Source organism: Myotis lucifugus, unplaced genomic scaffold (genome assembly GCF_000147115.1).
Source record: "Myotis lucifugus unplaced genomic scaffold, Myoluc2.0 scaffold_51, whole genome shotgun sequence".
NCBI lineage: Eukaryota > Metazoa > Chordata > Mammalia > Chiroptera > Vespertilionidae > Myotis > Myotis lucifugus.
In genome coordinates this window covers 5,385,867-5,402,079 of record NW_005871099.1, presented here as the reverse complement: position 1 = coordinate 5,402,079, position 16,213 = coordinate 5,385,867, and the positions used below count along the sequence as shown (strand labels likewise).

General features: G+C 41.3%; 1 protein-coding gene across 1 annotated transcript in view; it reads left to right on the top strand.

Annotated features, from left to right (window-relative positions):
* CNTNAP2 (contactin associated protein like 2) overlaps positions 1–16,213 on the top strand; it is a 1,215,871-nt gene that overhangs the window by 1,041,625 nt on the left and 158,033 nt on the right. The window contains exons 16-17 of the mRNA XM_006088715.3: positions 3,729–3,947; positions 15,778–16,014. Of these exons, the coding sequence (XP_006088777.1) occupies positions 3,729–3,947; positions 15,778–16,014 (456 nt within the window). The remainder of the gene's footprint in view (positions 1–3,728; positions 3,948–15,777; positions 16,015–16,213) is intronic.

Here is a 16,213-nt window from a genome sequence, read left to right as displayed (position 1 = left end):
AAAGACCCAAGTTCATCCCATTGACCTCCATGTTCTACTTGGTGTCTGGTGTTTACAAGGTAGGTTCAGCAACATTAGGAACCGTAACCTTCACTCAAGACCAAAAGGCAGAAAGGGACTGACTATTTCTCTAATAAGCTAAGAAATTTGTCCTAAAAGACCCCCTCAAGAATTCCTCTCATGTCTTATTGGCCAGGAGAGCATAATATGTCCCATCCTAATGAGTTTACTGTCAAGGAGCATGGAATTGGCACATTTGATTTAGACAAATCCAAATTCACCCTCCGGGCCTAGTGTGGGGCCATTCTTACGTGATACATAAAATTCTGTGGAAGCACATAGATGCCTGGGCAAAATTGGGTGAGCTCACAAAGGAAAGATGGGGAGTGGCTAATTGTTGGGGGGAAATTTCCATGAGTCTCTCTCATTTCTGCTTGACTTCTGAGCACGAAGCATTGATAACTTTGTTCATACCCTTTTAAGGATCCATGTATAGATGACTTGGAAGATAGTGTTTTCCTAAAAAACAGAGGGCAGATTTGTTTTCTGACCAAGATAAGCTCATGTGTCTCCTCAGGGCAACAGTTGAGCAGGTTTGCTGGCAGCCCTTTGAAAAGACCGTGGTTCCCTAAGTTCAGAATTCTTGATACAAACTCCTTCTGGGCTGCTTCACATACCTCAGTGGGGCTATGGGAAACCCATGTGAACAAGAAGTTCATGTTTCCTGTTCACTGTGAATAAAAAAGTCCTTTGTATCTGCCCCATGTGTCTCCTGTCTTCAGCCAGCATCTGTGAAATTATGGCAGGCTGACTTGTTTGGTTGCAATTAGGATGAATCTCTGATGCTTCCTCATTCTTGATACTAATGGAAAGGCAACTGTTAGTATTTGCTACAGTATTATTTCCAATGAACCACACCAGATACATCCAAGTCCCAAATACTTTCTTCTGGAAATAAGAATATTTTCAGTATGGAAGGAATTCCTTTTCCACAGGCAGAAACAGGGCAACACTTAGTCTACAACTAGAGACGCACATTAAGCAAGGACAGAGTCACTAGGTCTGGTGTCTTTCATGCTGCCTCCCTTTTATTCGCTCTCCAACTCTCTGTGTAATTATCTCTTTTAAAATGTCAGTTCCTCTCACCCAGAAGACCAGAAGCTATCAGCCACACACTGAACTTAGAAGCTTTTAAAGTGTGCTTGCCATTTGCCTGGGAGACGGGATTTCTCAAAGGCATCCCTTAGCAATGTCAGGGAAGCTCACATGGAATGACTGAGAAAAAGGAACCCTTTGCTTGGCTCTCACACTGGCCTTGCAGTCCCCTTCCCCAGAAAGCACCCAAAGGGAAGAGGAGTGTGCTGGAACTGTGAATACTGCTTCAGCAAAACCCAAATGGATGCTCTTTAAAGAGGGTCATGCTCTCAGAGGATCTCAGTCTTGAGGTCCTGAGTCTCTCTCATTGTCCCCTGACTAAGCTACAGCAGAATTTGCTCCTCTAGAAGGAAACATTGATGTTAAGAAGAGCCATAGTCCAGAGGAAGAAACAGGGGATCCAGTGTGACAAGCCAAGAAAAAGTATGTGTATTTCCCAGTTAACTTCTGGTCCTTGGAGTTTCTCTAAATGGTGGCATTTAAAGACCTGGACAAGAATTCATCATAGAAAATTAGAGCAGCATCTATCCCTCCGAGTCAAACCTTAGGGTTAAACTCAATTTATCCCTAGATTCTATTTCCCTGATGGCTGTTGATACCTTTAAAACAAAACAATCTTTTCTACTTAGCTCAGGAAACCTTGTACTCTTGCTGTTCTGACAACTTACATTTTAAAATGCATCTGCTAAAACATAGTACTACGAGACCATAACAGATTCAGTCTTAAGACTGGGGATGCTTTCTCCCCCTTGACTATACCAGAAAGACAGGGAAAGATCATTCAGTGGATGAGTCATAGGGTTGTCAACCTGCATTCTTATTTCCTTAGAAACCTTCATGAAGGTCACCGGCCTCCATTGAGTCACAGTGACCCCTGGAGGCAGGAGCTCCTAATTTGCAGGAGATATTTCACTAGAATGTGTGCAGGAACCGCCACAGGTGTTGAAATTAAAGTTCCCTTACTGGTGACATAAAAGATCAAAATTCCTCAGTACAATTAGGTTGATTAAATTGAGCTCCGCATCTAATATCCCTGTAGCTCAGTAATGTTAATGCAGCTTTCAGAGGTGCCTGACCCAGAGGCAGGGAACAGTCCAAGTCCTGGGAGAATCTGGCCCACTGTGGTTTTTAAATTAGAAGTTTGATTGCTTGTGACATCATCTCAAAATGGTACCCGTCCAGAGAAGCTGAATTTTCCATTTAGCCTAGAAAAAAATTAAACTGCTTAGAGATTAGGCTCTTGGTAGATAGAGGGACTAAATCTCTTTATGAGCAAAGTTAGAAAATCTGGTGGGCCACCTCTTTAAGATGGAAAAGAATTCACCAAGCCCGAGGAGCTAGGGACATGTGCTGCCTCTCCTGCCAATTGCAAGAAAAATATACATTTAAAAACCATGTTTATAATACATTGAGAACTTTAAAAAAAACTAAAATGTGAAGCAGGGAAACTGCTTACAAGCAAAATTGCCTAAGCAACCACCAAATCCATTTTCTATTGTTGGTGGTTTATTGCAGAAGGAGGCTTATTTGCAGCAGATCTATGAAAACAGATTGATTGTGGTTAGTGCTGGAGGGTAGGTGACCAGAAGGATCCAGCATCGCAGGCGGGGAATGACCCAGGTGTGCAATGAATGATTCCCGAAAGGAGGCTGTTAGGCATGGATGTGGAGCTGCCTTTCGGACAGCCACACATAGTCTGAAGAAGGTGCAGGTCACCTTCATTGACATTCATCAACAATTCATGACTCTCTCACTTCCAGTAGGAACTGCAATGATTAGATTAATGAAAAGAAGTTGTGTGAATTCCCCAAAAGCAGTAGCTCTCTATTAATATATTTCCAGGGAGCTTTTTAAAATACCAATGCCTCCACCAGACCAACTGAGCCAGAATCTCTGGGGATGGAGGAGGAAGAGTGTTTTATTAAGCTCTTCCTGGGAGTTACTGAAGAGTTAGATTGGGCTCTAGATGGTTTGGCTCAGTGGATAGAGCGTCGGCCTGCGGACTCAAGGGTCCCAGGTTGAACTCCAGCCAAGGGCACATGCCCGAGTTGGGGCTTGATCCCTCCCAGTAGGGGGCATACAGGAGGCAGCAAATCAATGATTCTCTCATTGAGGTTTCTCTCTCTCTCTCTCTCTCTCTCTCTCTCTCTCTCTCATCCTCTCCTTCCTCTCTGAAATCAATAAAAAAAATATTTTTTTAAAATCCAGGCTCTGAAAAATCTGGCAAGCCTGGGTTCACATCCCGACTTCATTATTCATGAAATCTAAGACCCTCCCCATGTGCTTAACTTCTCCAGACCTCAGTTTTCTTATCTAGAGTCAATGATGGTAACTTCTCCATAGGCCTCTAAAGATAAAGGAAATAAATGTATGCCTGGCCCACGATACAAGTCTGTTTTCCTCCCTTTGGTTATTCATCCTTATTGATCCTTATTCAAATGATTGTTTTTCATGGACCTTTGTAGCAAGTAACAGACTTAGGTTATTTTTCTCTCCCTGTTTTGTTTTTCTTCTGCTCTTTGGTATCTGGGGGGAGAATATTCACGTGCTTTCCATGCTTTCTGCTTCTCCAGCTGCCACAGAAGTGTCCTTCTCATTTGATGTTGGAAATGGGCCCGTGGAGATTGTGGTGAGGTCGCCCACCCCTCTCAATGATGACCAGTGGCACCGGGTCACCGCGGAGAGGAATGTCAAGCAGGCCAGCCTGCAGGTGGATCGGCTGCCACAGCAGATCCGAAAGGCCCCGACAGAGGGTCACACCCGCCTGGAACTCTACAGCCAGCTGTTTGTTGGTGAGTAATGGCAAGGCCACCGTCATTCCCCTCTGCTGGTGTTACTAACCTTCACAATGGAAAAAATAAAACCCCCTATGGAGTGCTTTGCAGGAGATCTTTCTAAAAGTAATTATCTAGGCCTCTTGTAGTCTCTCCCCAGACAGAATGGAGAGAGAGAGAGAGAGAGAGAGAGGATTCGAGTGACCGATGTCCAGTTCCACTTCCCACCGTCTGGAGCCCACAGTCCTTGTCTCCAGAATCGGAGGGGAGCCAGTGACATCTCTGAGGTCTCTACCTATGCAACTTTAGGTTTATGGTTTTAAAACCATATAAAATCCTTTGATAATTTGGAACACTTGTAACTGAGCAAAGGAAGGAAGGAAGGAAAGGATGGAGGGATGAAGGGAGGGAATATGGGCTCCCTAAATTCAGGCTTGCTTGAAACGATAAGTAGAAACCCATTCCTTCCTTTAGACTTCTTGCAAAGATTCCTCCTACATTGGAGAAAGATCAACACTGGGAAGAAATTTAAGCAGCAAACTGTTAAGCGGCCTGTGCAAGAAATAGGTTCAGCCTCACAGCTAGTCTTTGCTTTGACCTGGTCCAGCTGGACCTGATGCTACTTCACATCAAGTCCTATTTCCATAGCTTGTTCAATTTTAAATTTTGTTTTCCGAAAAAACTAACAGTTTAGGAAATTAGCCATTTCCTCTCTGTTGAATTAAAAGAGAGCAAGTTTGGCCCTAGCTGGTTTGGCTCACTAGTTAGAGCTTCAGCCTACAGACTGAAGGGTCTCTGGTTCAATTCCAGTCAAGGGGATGTACCTTGGTTTCAGGCTCAGTCCCCGCCCTGGTCAGGGTGTATGCAGGAGGCATCCAATCAATGTGTCTCTCTCACATGGATGTTTCTCTCTGTCTCTCCCCCTCCCTTCCACTCTCTCTAAATAAATCAATAGAAAAAAATAATCCTTGGGTGAGGATTAACAAAAAAAAGCAACTTTGAAGGACTTTGAGGCCGGATTCTACCTTATGCCTTACACACCCAGCCGCCCCCTCTCTCTGAGTTTCTGGAGGTGAATTGAGCAAGTTGACCAACTGTGACAAGTTCAGACCAAGCAAAAGCAGAGGTGACCTGGTTGCTGTCCGTATTCATAACCCCCATTGCCCTATAGCAGAGACTCATCAGGGATCAGTTCATTTTAACAAGGGCCAGAGTGCCCACGGTGTCTTTCCTAGTTGTGTGAAGATGCTTTAAGAACATTAGATTTACAATAGCTAAGATCTGGAAACAGCTCAAGTGCCCATCCATAGATGAGTGTAGAGATATGGTACATTTACACAATGAAATACTATGCAGCTATAAAAAAAAAAAAGGATCTCTAACTCTTTGAGACAGCATAGAGGGACCTGGAGAGAATTATGCTAAGTGAAATAAGCCAGTCAGAGAAAGACACACTATCTCACTTATATGTGGGATCTAATGAACAAAATAAACTGACGAACAAGATTGATCCAGAGACATGGAAGCATGGAGCATAACAAATTTCAGAGGGAAGGGGTGGGGACAGGAAGAGATTAACCGAAGAATTTGTATGTATATATGCATAACCCATCGACACAGACAATAGTGCAGTGAAGGCCTACAGTTGGGGGCAGGTGTGGGTCGGGGGGGGGGGGTCAGTGGGGAGGAAGAGGGAGATATCTATAATAATTTCAACAATAAAGATAATTTTTTTAAAAAAAAGGAAACATTAAAAGTCACAAAAAGAAAGGTAAATTTAGATATTCACTTGTTTGCTGTGATGTGGGCCAACTACAGAGCGTTAGCTTAGTCCATTCATTTTGGAGGTAAGAGTGGCTTGTTAAAAAGCCATGTCAGCCAGGGGCCAGGAAAGAGGCCTGGATTGTGAAGCTGACTTCTCCATGTCAACTAGAACTCAGCCCATTCCAAATCCTTCTCTCAATTTATAATTCTCAAAATTACATCGTTTTTAAATTATTTTGTATGAGGTAAACATCAGGTTCACTGATTCCTGCTAAATAATGTGAGCAAAGTTCACTTTATCAATATGTCCTGCCCAGATTACCTATGACAGGTTTCTTCCAAAACCCTGTTAGTCTCAAGCATGCTGATTAGGTTCTACCTGGTTTTCAACTCTAATTGACCAGTTTCTCTTTGTTTATTTTTTGAACTTGTCCCTGGATGTAGAAGTCCAACTTTACTGTTATCACTTCCTGCTCACTGACTATAGTTGTCTTTCAGAAATTTGGAGACTAAGTAAAGTCATGAAACAGAGAGGTTTAGGTGGAGCATTTATTACGGTCTTGGAAAAGTTTTGATTTGTTTAAACAAGAACAACTTATTAAAAGAGAAAAATAGAGAGCTGGGGCAAGATTCGGTAGAATAATTAATTGTAAGGGACAGGCAAAAAAAATAGCATTTCAGGAAGAAGAATAAAGAGGAACAGAAAGGACAAGCAAGGAAAGGAAAAACGGGGGGGAGGGTCACAGGAGTTTTGTGAGATTCCCCCTGTTTATTATGACAATAAAGAACAAGTGTCGTGCATTAAATTAGACTAGAAAGTGTCCTTTGAAGTTAGTAATTATGAAAACATAATTGGAAGGAAAAGTTTCAGAACAGTAGACTACCTGATGGGTCGACACCTCTTTTCATTTGATGAAAAAAGAATAAGTTTCATGTCTCAGTCTCTAATTTCCTGTTATCTTCAAGGTGGACACAATGCCCATCTCCCAGACATTTAAGCCAATATGAACAATGTTTTCTGCAATAGAAGCCCACTCCATGGGAAGTGTGGAGAGGTGTTTGTTGCCAGAAAAAAAAAATTTCACAACTGTGAAATCCTGGAGTCAGTTATCCCAAGACTGTTCAGTGGGGATCCAGACAACTTGAGTTGTTCTCAGTTCTACTCCAATAAGAAGTATCAGGTTGACCAAGTATTATCACTTTCCCTTTCTGAATCTTTTTTTTCCCATCTGCCTAATAAGCATTTGAATTATTTGGTTCCCAAAATTTCTTCCTATTTTAACCATTTAAGATTATGTGTTTAGAGATGGTTAAAAAGGCCTGAGCTGCCAAGTGGTTCTCCTTTCCACAGTGTCACGTGGTTGACATTGGGGGCTTTGAATCCCACCTGCGCCCACCACTTCCTAGCTAGGAGACCACTGACAGGTTCCTTAATGTTTCTGTGTTAAAAAGAGACACAGTTTCTGCGTCTCAGGATGCGATGAGATAATCCATGGGAAGCAGTGCACACACAGAGCTCCTGGCATCATCCGTATGCATTGAGTCACTTCTCTATGTTTTACCTTTACTCTCAGCTTTCTTCTTCTTCCATGTAATGTTCATCTCCTCCATGGTTGCCTGGAGCCTCAGCCAGCCCACGGACTCAGAACTAAGCTCAGGGTGGCAGCCTCGGGCAGCCCTGGGCCAGATTTTTCCTTGTGTTTGGAGAGCAGCAGCGATGCTCAAAGTCATTATCTAAGCGTGAATACCAGGCTGGATTAAGCCAAAGCCTTTTGTAGCATGGAGCCCAGCCAGGGAGTTTGGGGCTCTGGCCATGGGTGCATGGTGGCTGGGCTGTGAGGCCTAGAGCCCCATGGCCGGCCTAGGAACTGGCCAGAGAGTTGACAAGTGTGAGCTATAGAAGACAGGACTATGCAGGGCAGGTGGCTGATGGAAAGGTGAATTTTCAGTCAGCTTCAGCCAGGCCAGAGCATGTAACTGTTCTTGGGGTAGTTTATGGAGGTGGTCAGAGTTCAAGAGAGCTGAGGGGGGGCCTCAGGAAGGAGCCAAGCTCCTAAGTGGCTCATAGAGAGAGAAGGTTAGGTCCTCTTAACTAATGAGAATGTCCAGGCTCAACTCATTTGGCTCAGACATCTTCCAAATTGCCCTGAGGGTCAGGGGGCCATGCTTCTGCGCAAGATGTCAGCCCAAAGGAGCCGAAAAATTAATTCTCACTCTTTCAGGATCTTTTGTGCTGCGCGGGAGGCCCGGTTGGTGACTCAGAGTAGAAGCAGTGTTTTCATGAGGGCTAATGGGGAGCAGGGAAGCTCACTGACTCCCATTTTCATGGAGCCCAAAAATTGGGGTGACCTTTGACATCCTCTCTTTCCTGCATTACTGCCCATCAATACTAAGTCTGTGATTCTACTTCCAGACTGAGCCCAGATGCATACCCTCTGCTCTGCTGACAGAGGTCCCACCCCGGTCAAGGCCATATGCTTCTTACTTGGACTACTGCAATTAGTCTCCTAACTGGTCTCCTAACTAGTCTCCTAACTGGTCTCCTAATTGGTCTCCTAACTGGTCTCCTGACTAGTCTCTTAATTCGTCTCCTAACTAATCTCTTAACTGGTCTCCTTACTAGTCACCTAACTGGTCTCCAGAGTCTTCAGGTGTCCCTCAAGTACCCCAAGCTTTCTCCTGCTTTAGAGCATTTGCACTGGCTGTTCCCTCTGCCTGAAATACCTCCCTAGACATTGACACAGCTGACTTGACTCCTTCACATCACTCATCTCTGCTTTGGTACCTCCTCAGAGAGGCCTTCTCTGACCACTCTGTCTAGAGTTATTTACCATTATGCATTCTCCTTACAACTTGTAATCTTTTAAGTTTTTGCTCCCCCCACCCCAGAAGGTGAGCTACATGACATCCAAGATCTAGAATAATGCTATGGTGCTTGTCCAATGACTATTTGCTGAGGGAGTCCTCAAATGAATAAATAAATGAAATATGTATTTTTTGTTACTTCTTTTAGTTAATAGTTATATTCAAACTTAGTTCATCCCATCTCCAAAGAAAGAAGGTATTTTTCCTTATAAACTTTCTCCAAAATTCTTCTCTCAAAATACGGTATTTGCCATCTTTGGAAGTATCTTTTTGCTAGGTGCCACAGACTGAAATCAGGCATGACAAAAGCCTGAAAAAAAAAGCCACAGAGAAAGTCAGACTGTTATGAAAGACAGCTTCTCAGAGCGGTCTGGGCCCTAGATCTAGTTGTCAGTCTCCCTCCCTGAAATTGAGGTCTCGCCTGTTTGGCAGCAGAGAGATGGTGGCTGGGACTCTAATGCAGTTTCTGCCCGACCCTTATAACTGGTGCTTTGGCTCTCCCCCCGCACCCCCCAGACACAGGCAGGGAGTGATATCATGCCTGGAAACACGTGCCCAAGTACAGAAAGAAGAGAAAATGATTTGCTAGATTAGAAACATCACTAGAATAAATCAATGAACTATCTACAAAGCAAAGATGCAGACAAACTGCAGAAGCTGCTCTGTGAACGCCTGCTCCTTCACTGCGGGTCACAGGTTACCAGCTTCATTCACTTCTCAACCTGACCTCCGCCTCCGGCCTCTGCAGGAGGCCAAGCTGAGTGGGCAGCTCTCCTCTCAGTGGAAAGACCCCTCCCCTACCTCAGGTGAAGGATGGCCTTCCCCACGAAGACTCACCATATGTTTTTCCTACCTTTGCCCTTTAGTGGTCAAAGCTAATTAACTTTTGCAATTCCAGCTGTCTATTTTACAGTTTGAGTTTTAACATACTAAAGAATTTATGATAGAGCTAATTTTTACCTTTTTTAAAAATATATACTTCCAACATAATCAAATTGACAGTGTACTTTTTTGAACCTTCAACTAAAACATAGTCTGCTAATTAACTATTTCCATAGGGGCTGAGCTACTTTTCTAAAGCAGGGGTTATATGTCTCAAAACTTTTAGAGAGAGATTTTAAACCTAAGAAAGGATTCAATCCTATTGTCCACCTTCTGTGTAAAATAGCTCACCTGCCCCCAAGAGCATGGCTGCAGGGACTCTGTGGCCTTCCATACCAGCTAGGGAAGACATTTTAATTTTCCAATCAATATGGCAAATTTTTTTCAACAAATTTATTAAATAATTTCCTATATGGGCATGTACGTGGGTTGCAGGTTTAATCCCCAGCCTTGGTTTGGGAGCATGCAGGAGGCAACCAGATAAAATGTCTCTCTCACATCATGTTTCTCTCTCTCCAAAAAAAAAATTATATATATATATCTTCCCCTCCCTTCCACTCTCTTTAAAAAATCAATGAAAGCCGAAACCGGTTTGGCTCAGTGGATAGAGCGTCGGCCTGCGGATTGAAAGGTCCCAGGTTTGATTCCGGTCAAGGGCATGTACCTGGGTTGCGGGCACATCCCCAGTAGGAGATGTGCAGGAGGCAGCTGATCGATGTTTCTCTCTCATCGATGTTTCTAACTCTCTATCCCTCTCCCTTCCTCTCTGTAAAAAATCAATAAAATATATTTTAAAAAAATCAATAAAATATCCTCAGGTGAGGATTAATTAAAAATAATAATAATAATAATAATAATTTCCCATATAGATTTCTCACTTTTTCAATAAGTACTGAACTAAAAACTTCATGATAATAAATGGCACCTGTCACACAAAATAAGATTGTAAAAAAGGAAATTAGCCTCAGTGACACAGATATTGAGGAAGGGATGGGAACTCATAGCCCTATAGTCTGTCCTGTAATGCTCTAAGAGAGTGAGAGGAGAGGATCCACTTTTATTAGCTCAAATAAAGAGTTGTTTTGCACTAAATGCTCCCAGGCACAGCGGTGGAGGGTGTGGGGGGGGGCGGGGGAGGAGGTGGTGGTGGTGGTTAGTATTGCATAGGACTCACTCTTCATCTCATGGTCCTATTGGCATATCCTACAATGTCCCTTATTCATTTTAATTTCACTTTACTATTTTTCCTCTTTTTTCACCATTCTGAATTCCATTCTCTCCACATTGCTGGTTCCCAACTGAGTGTATTTATGTATGTCTGTTATATATTTGTTCAAAATATATGTATGTTCTAGAAAATTCATAGTATTGCCTTTCTGTGTCGTGCTTTATTGTACTACAGCTCTCATTCTGTGTTTTACCCTTTCACTCAGCTTTGTGTTTTTTCAATATATTTTTATTGATCTCAGAGAGGAAGGGAGAGAGAGAGAAACAGTGATGAAAGAAAAAATTCCTCTGGTCATGATTTTGCCCTTTTTGTTTAATTTAATACCTGATTATGTTGCCTCAATCTCCTGTGCAATCTCCTTTGCACTTGATGGTGTGTCATTCATTATGGGTAGTTACAGAATTTTCATAATTAATCTGTAATTGCAATACTTGCATAGCATTTCCCATGAAAAATGATTTACAAATTAAACCCAATCTCACCTTACATAATTATCACCGGTCTGACTCTGACGAATGTGCATGAAGCCCTTGCGTGACAGGGCTCTCTCTAATGACAATGTGTTGATTTTCTAATCAACAAAGGTTAAGTAGCATTTTTGCTTGTAGACCTACAATTTAAACTTAGGACACTTGTCATCAAGAAAGATTTCTGTAGAGCACATGAGTTAAACTCAAATAATTATCATGGGTTCTAATGCATTAACATCTTTTGCATAATATATAATGACCATTTTCAGCACAAAAAAATTTTTCTTCATATGGACTAAATCAGTAAAAGTACTTTCCAGCTCACTGACCGATTTAATAAATCAGAGGCCATCTAAGTAAGAAAAGAGCATCATTTATTCAGTTTTTCTTTCAAGAGAAATGACATCCCACTTATCTGCTTTATAAATTAAAAAGAGAGAGTACAAAACTTTATTTAATGGAGGCAGCAAATACAAATTAGACTTCAGTCATCTGTTACGGTCAATTAAGGGAAGGAGGAGGAAAAGTTGGGCAGCAGTGCAATGAAGGAAAAAGAAGGGAAGGAAATTTAGGGCAAATTGAGAGTAATTTACTCAAATATAGAGATGGAGACATATAAGTACAGAGGGAGAGGTTGTACATCACGGAGCAACTTAGAGCTGGAAGGAATCAGAGACATCACCTAGTTCAACCTTCTTTTTTATGGATAGGAAAAATTGATGCTGAGAGAGACTAAGAGGTTTGATGAAAGCCACACAGCTAACCCAAAACAGTCAACAGTCCTGATGGGGAGAGAGAGGCAGGAAGGAAGAATGACAAATGCAAAAGCTCAGAAAGACCCAGGACCAGCCCTCTGGTGAAAGGCAGAGAGGCAAAGAAACAGAAAAGGCTGCCACCTCTAACCCTTTATGGAATGAGGCCTACATACATGAAATATCTAAGTATTTGCCTTAATAAGAATAAAATTATGATTTAATCTAGATTTATTTGCTCTGCCAATTGGCCCTTTTTTAATCTGATTTTTTTGGTCATATTAACAGTTACTTAGAGTCTTTTAACAATCTCTTCTTCAAACTCTCAACTATTACTGAGACACATTAAAATGAATTATTTCCTAATTAAATACATCCCAGATAGATTGAAAAAGTAGAATGTTAAGAGAAGTAAGATCATAAAAGTGCTGGAAGAAAATATAGTTGAATAATTATATTATTTTGGATCAAGAAGTTTGTTCTAAATCTAATACCAAAGGCAGAAATCATACACATAAAATAGATGGATGTGACTACATAAACATTCAAAACTTTCAAAGGGAAAAAGAAATATTATATACGTATTAACAGGCACAACTGGAAGAAGGTAGTTATCACATTTACAACAAAGAGTGAAAGCCCAAAATATGGTTATAAATGAATAAGAAATAAGACTTCTCTTCCCCCCAAGAAGAAACAAAATATAAGAATTGGTAACACAGAGAAATCATTCAAATCACAGTATTTGAAGCAATGAACTCTTCTCCTCTCAACCTATAAATTCAAAAGGCTCCTGCCTAGGATTAGACTTGGTGTGGAGAAGGTGGGCATATCATACTCCATGGGTGAAATACAAATTGTTAAATTATTCTTAGAGGAAAATATATTTCCAATGATTTTTAAAATGTAGCTCTGGCCAGGATTGCTCAAAGGTTAGAGTGTCAGCCTGCCCACTGAAAGGTCAGTGGTTTAATTCCTGGTCAAGGGCATATCCCCCCGGGTTGTAAGTTCAATCCCCAGCCCCTGGTCAGAGCATGTGCAGGAGGCAACCAATCAATGTGTCTCTCTCACATTGATGTTTCTATTTCTCTCCTCTCTTTCTCCTCTCTCTCCACTCCTGCTCTCCACTCTCTCTGAAAATCAATGGAAAAAATTATCCTCAGGTGAAGATTTAAAAAATGATAATAATGAAAGTAAAATGTATATACCCTTGTGCCCAGCAATTACAACTATAAGAATTAATTCTAAGTAAAAACTGGACAAGTGTACAAAGGTTCTTACAGGGATGGATATTCATTACAGTATCATAGAAAATGGAAATTGGTTGGTAGTACAGTGGTTGTGGAAGAGCAAACCAAGTTCTCACAGGGCAAGCTATGTGCAGGCTTAAACAAGATGTCCTACTTGCACATTGCTTAGAAAATGTTTTGTGATATATTGAGTGCAAAAAAGCATATTTCAAAACAATGTGTATATCATGATTGCATTTCTTCCTTTGCCTTATTTTTTACACATGTGTAAGCTCATAGATAAAAGTAGGAAAGGCTATTTGTTAAAGTGAAAGTTATATCTGAGTAGCATTACAGATTCTCTTTTTCATTTCACTTATCAGTATGTTTACAATTTCCACAGTGAGAAACTGTTACATTTGTAATAAGGAGAAAAGAGAGGGCGATATCTAAAAACAAGGATTTTTAAATTTTAGCGTATTTTGATAGGATGTAGTGGTGAAAATTTAAATGGCAAAGCCTTAATTGGACAAAAAGCCCTTGGGAAACCCTTATTGCAAAAACAAAACCCATAGGGGCTAAAATTATAGAAGCCAAATTAAAATTTTAACACATAAAAGGTGACTAATTGATTGAAATTCTTCCAAATCATGGCAAAGGCCCCAATTCTCTGCAGCACAGAGGTGTGGGGCTGAGCTGACCAGCAGATTGCAAAATGGGAAATCCTTCCAAGTGGTTGTTTCTTATAACTTCTTTGTCATCTACTATCCCATAGCTTTGATCAAAAAGGGATTGGACTCCCTTCAATTAATCCTGTCTTCAAATATTTTCTTTAATAAATAATCCCTGGAGAATCATTATTCAAATCTATTAACTACCCAGTGAGAGAATGCAGGCCTTGAGTTTATACAGATAACAGAGTGCTTCGTTTGTCATTTCATGGCCGAGGATTTTCAGATCCAATAAAATGCTAATCCGTCTCTGCTGCTCAGGCCTTTGGCCACCAGCCCTGTCTGCTAAGTCCGCCACATTGTACACTTTTTCTCACCATAATAGAACAGGTGATGAGAATCAAACCCCCAATTACCAACTTTCCTTAACTCTCACAGTCCTACAGACCACTCCATCTTTGAAGACATCCAAACATATGGACATCTATGGGCACTGACTCTAACGCTCTTCTTCTGCATCAGATGGTCAATACTGAACAGAGTTTTAAGACCATAGACAAAAGAATAAGGCAGATCCGACACAACATGGCCACTTTGGAGCTTTGAGTCCTTGAGTAAACTTCTGAATTTCTCTAAGCCTCAGTTTTCTCATCTGTACAATGGCTGTAGTGATGATAATGCCTACCTGGCATTGTGAGAACCGGGTGATTAACATATATAAGGTAAGGGGGAGAGAACCTACTACATAGCCTCCAATAAAAGTGTAACTTTTATTTTATTAACAGTATCTTTTTTCTAAATCTCATCACATATTTTGTTTAATAATTTTAACTACAATTCAGTTTATTTAATGTCCAGAAAAGTTGTTACTCTAAAATGCAGACATGTATATAAACTTGAGTTCCTCCCTTTGTACCAACTGCTTTAAAAAAAAAAGCATAGCTAAGGTCATTACAGACACAATTAAACCCACCTTCATATAATGCTCCAACTAATCCTTCGATGAAATTGGTTAGGAATATTTTAATATGCTCATGGACCTCCATCTAACTCTGTAACTTACTCCAGAAATCACAGTGAACTTGCTCTTTGTGCTGTATGTCTTACAGTGACATTTAGACAAAAGCAATGAAATTTGACCTGACTTGGTAATAAATGTGGTGTGGTTGACTTTTGTGAAAAAGTATTAATTCCAACTTCCAACCACTGCAGACAAGGACCTGGGAATCCTTACCGTGAACTCTGCAGCAAAGCATTCCATGAGACAACCACATTTCAAATGGGTGTTTCCCTTCCAACTAATTGACTTGATAACTATGTTATTATACTCATGTCTCTCTGCCTTCATATATTTCTGTCAATAGATAGTGGAACTGAAGGACATGAGATTAAAGAACAAAAAAAACAGATTTCTATAAACTTCTTTTCTATAGGAAACTAGATAAGACTTCCAAAACAACTTATATATTTTTTGTGTATCTCCAAACATTTTATTTCTGTAGCTAAGTGATTGCATCTCAGAAGATGGCCTCTTTTAATTAGGCATTATAGCTTTAAGGAAGAAAGCATCTAGTTTCTCTATTAAGCAAGACCCAGTGAAAGTGAGCATGCCAGTCTGGGCAGCTTGACTCAGTGGCTGAGCATCGACCTATGAACCAGGAGGTCATGCTTCCATTTTTGGTCAGGGCACATGCCTGAGTTGCCGGCTCAATCCCCAGTGTGGGGCATGCAGGAGGCAGCCAATCGATTCTCTCTCACCATTGATGTTTCTCTCTCCCTCCCTCTCTCTCTCTCTCTCTCTCTCTCTCTCTCTCTCTCTCTATTACTCTCTGAAATCAATAAAAATATTTTTTAAAAGAAAGAAAATGAATGTGCTAGCTGCGCTTGGCCATCTCATCTCCTTCCACAATTGTTCAAGGCATGATGAATGAAAACAGCTATAGCAGAGGTTCCACCATCTGAGCTGCATGCCTTCTGTCATTCCCAGGTGGTGCTGGAGGTCAGCAGGGCTTCCTGGGCTGCATCCGCTCCCTGAGGATGAATGGGGTGACCCTGGATCTGGAGGAAAGAGCAAAGGTCACTTCCGGGTTTAAATCCGGGTGCTCAGGCCACTGCACCAGTTATGGGGCTAACTGTGAGAATGGAGGCAAATGCATAGAGAAATACCATGGTTACTCCTGTGACTGCTCCAACACGGCATATGATGGAACATTTTGCAACAAAGGTAAGGCAGAACCAGTTTCTGGTCATGTTTACAGATCTCTTTAAGCCTAAATCATCTGCATAATGATTTCTCAGCTGCACAAGGAGCACCTTTATTCTCAAAATGTCCAGAATTCTTCACCCACCTTAGGTAGGGAGTCTCCATCAGTCCCTAATCTGATATTTAATATGATGAGATAAGAGAAGCTTTGAGTGAGGTG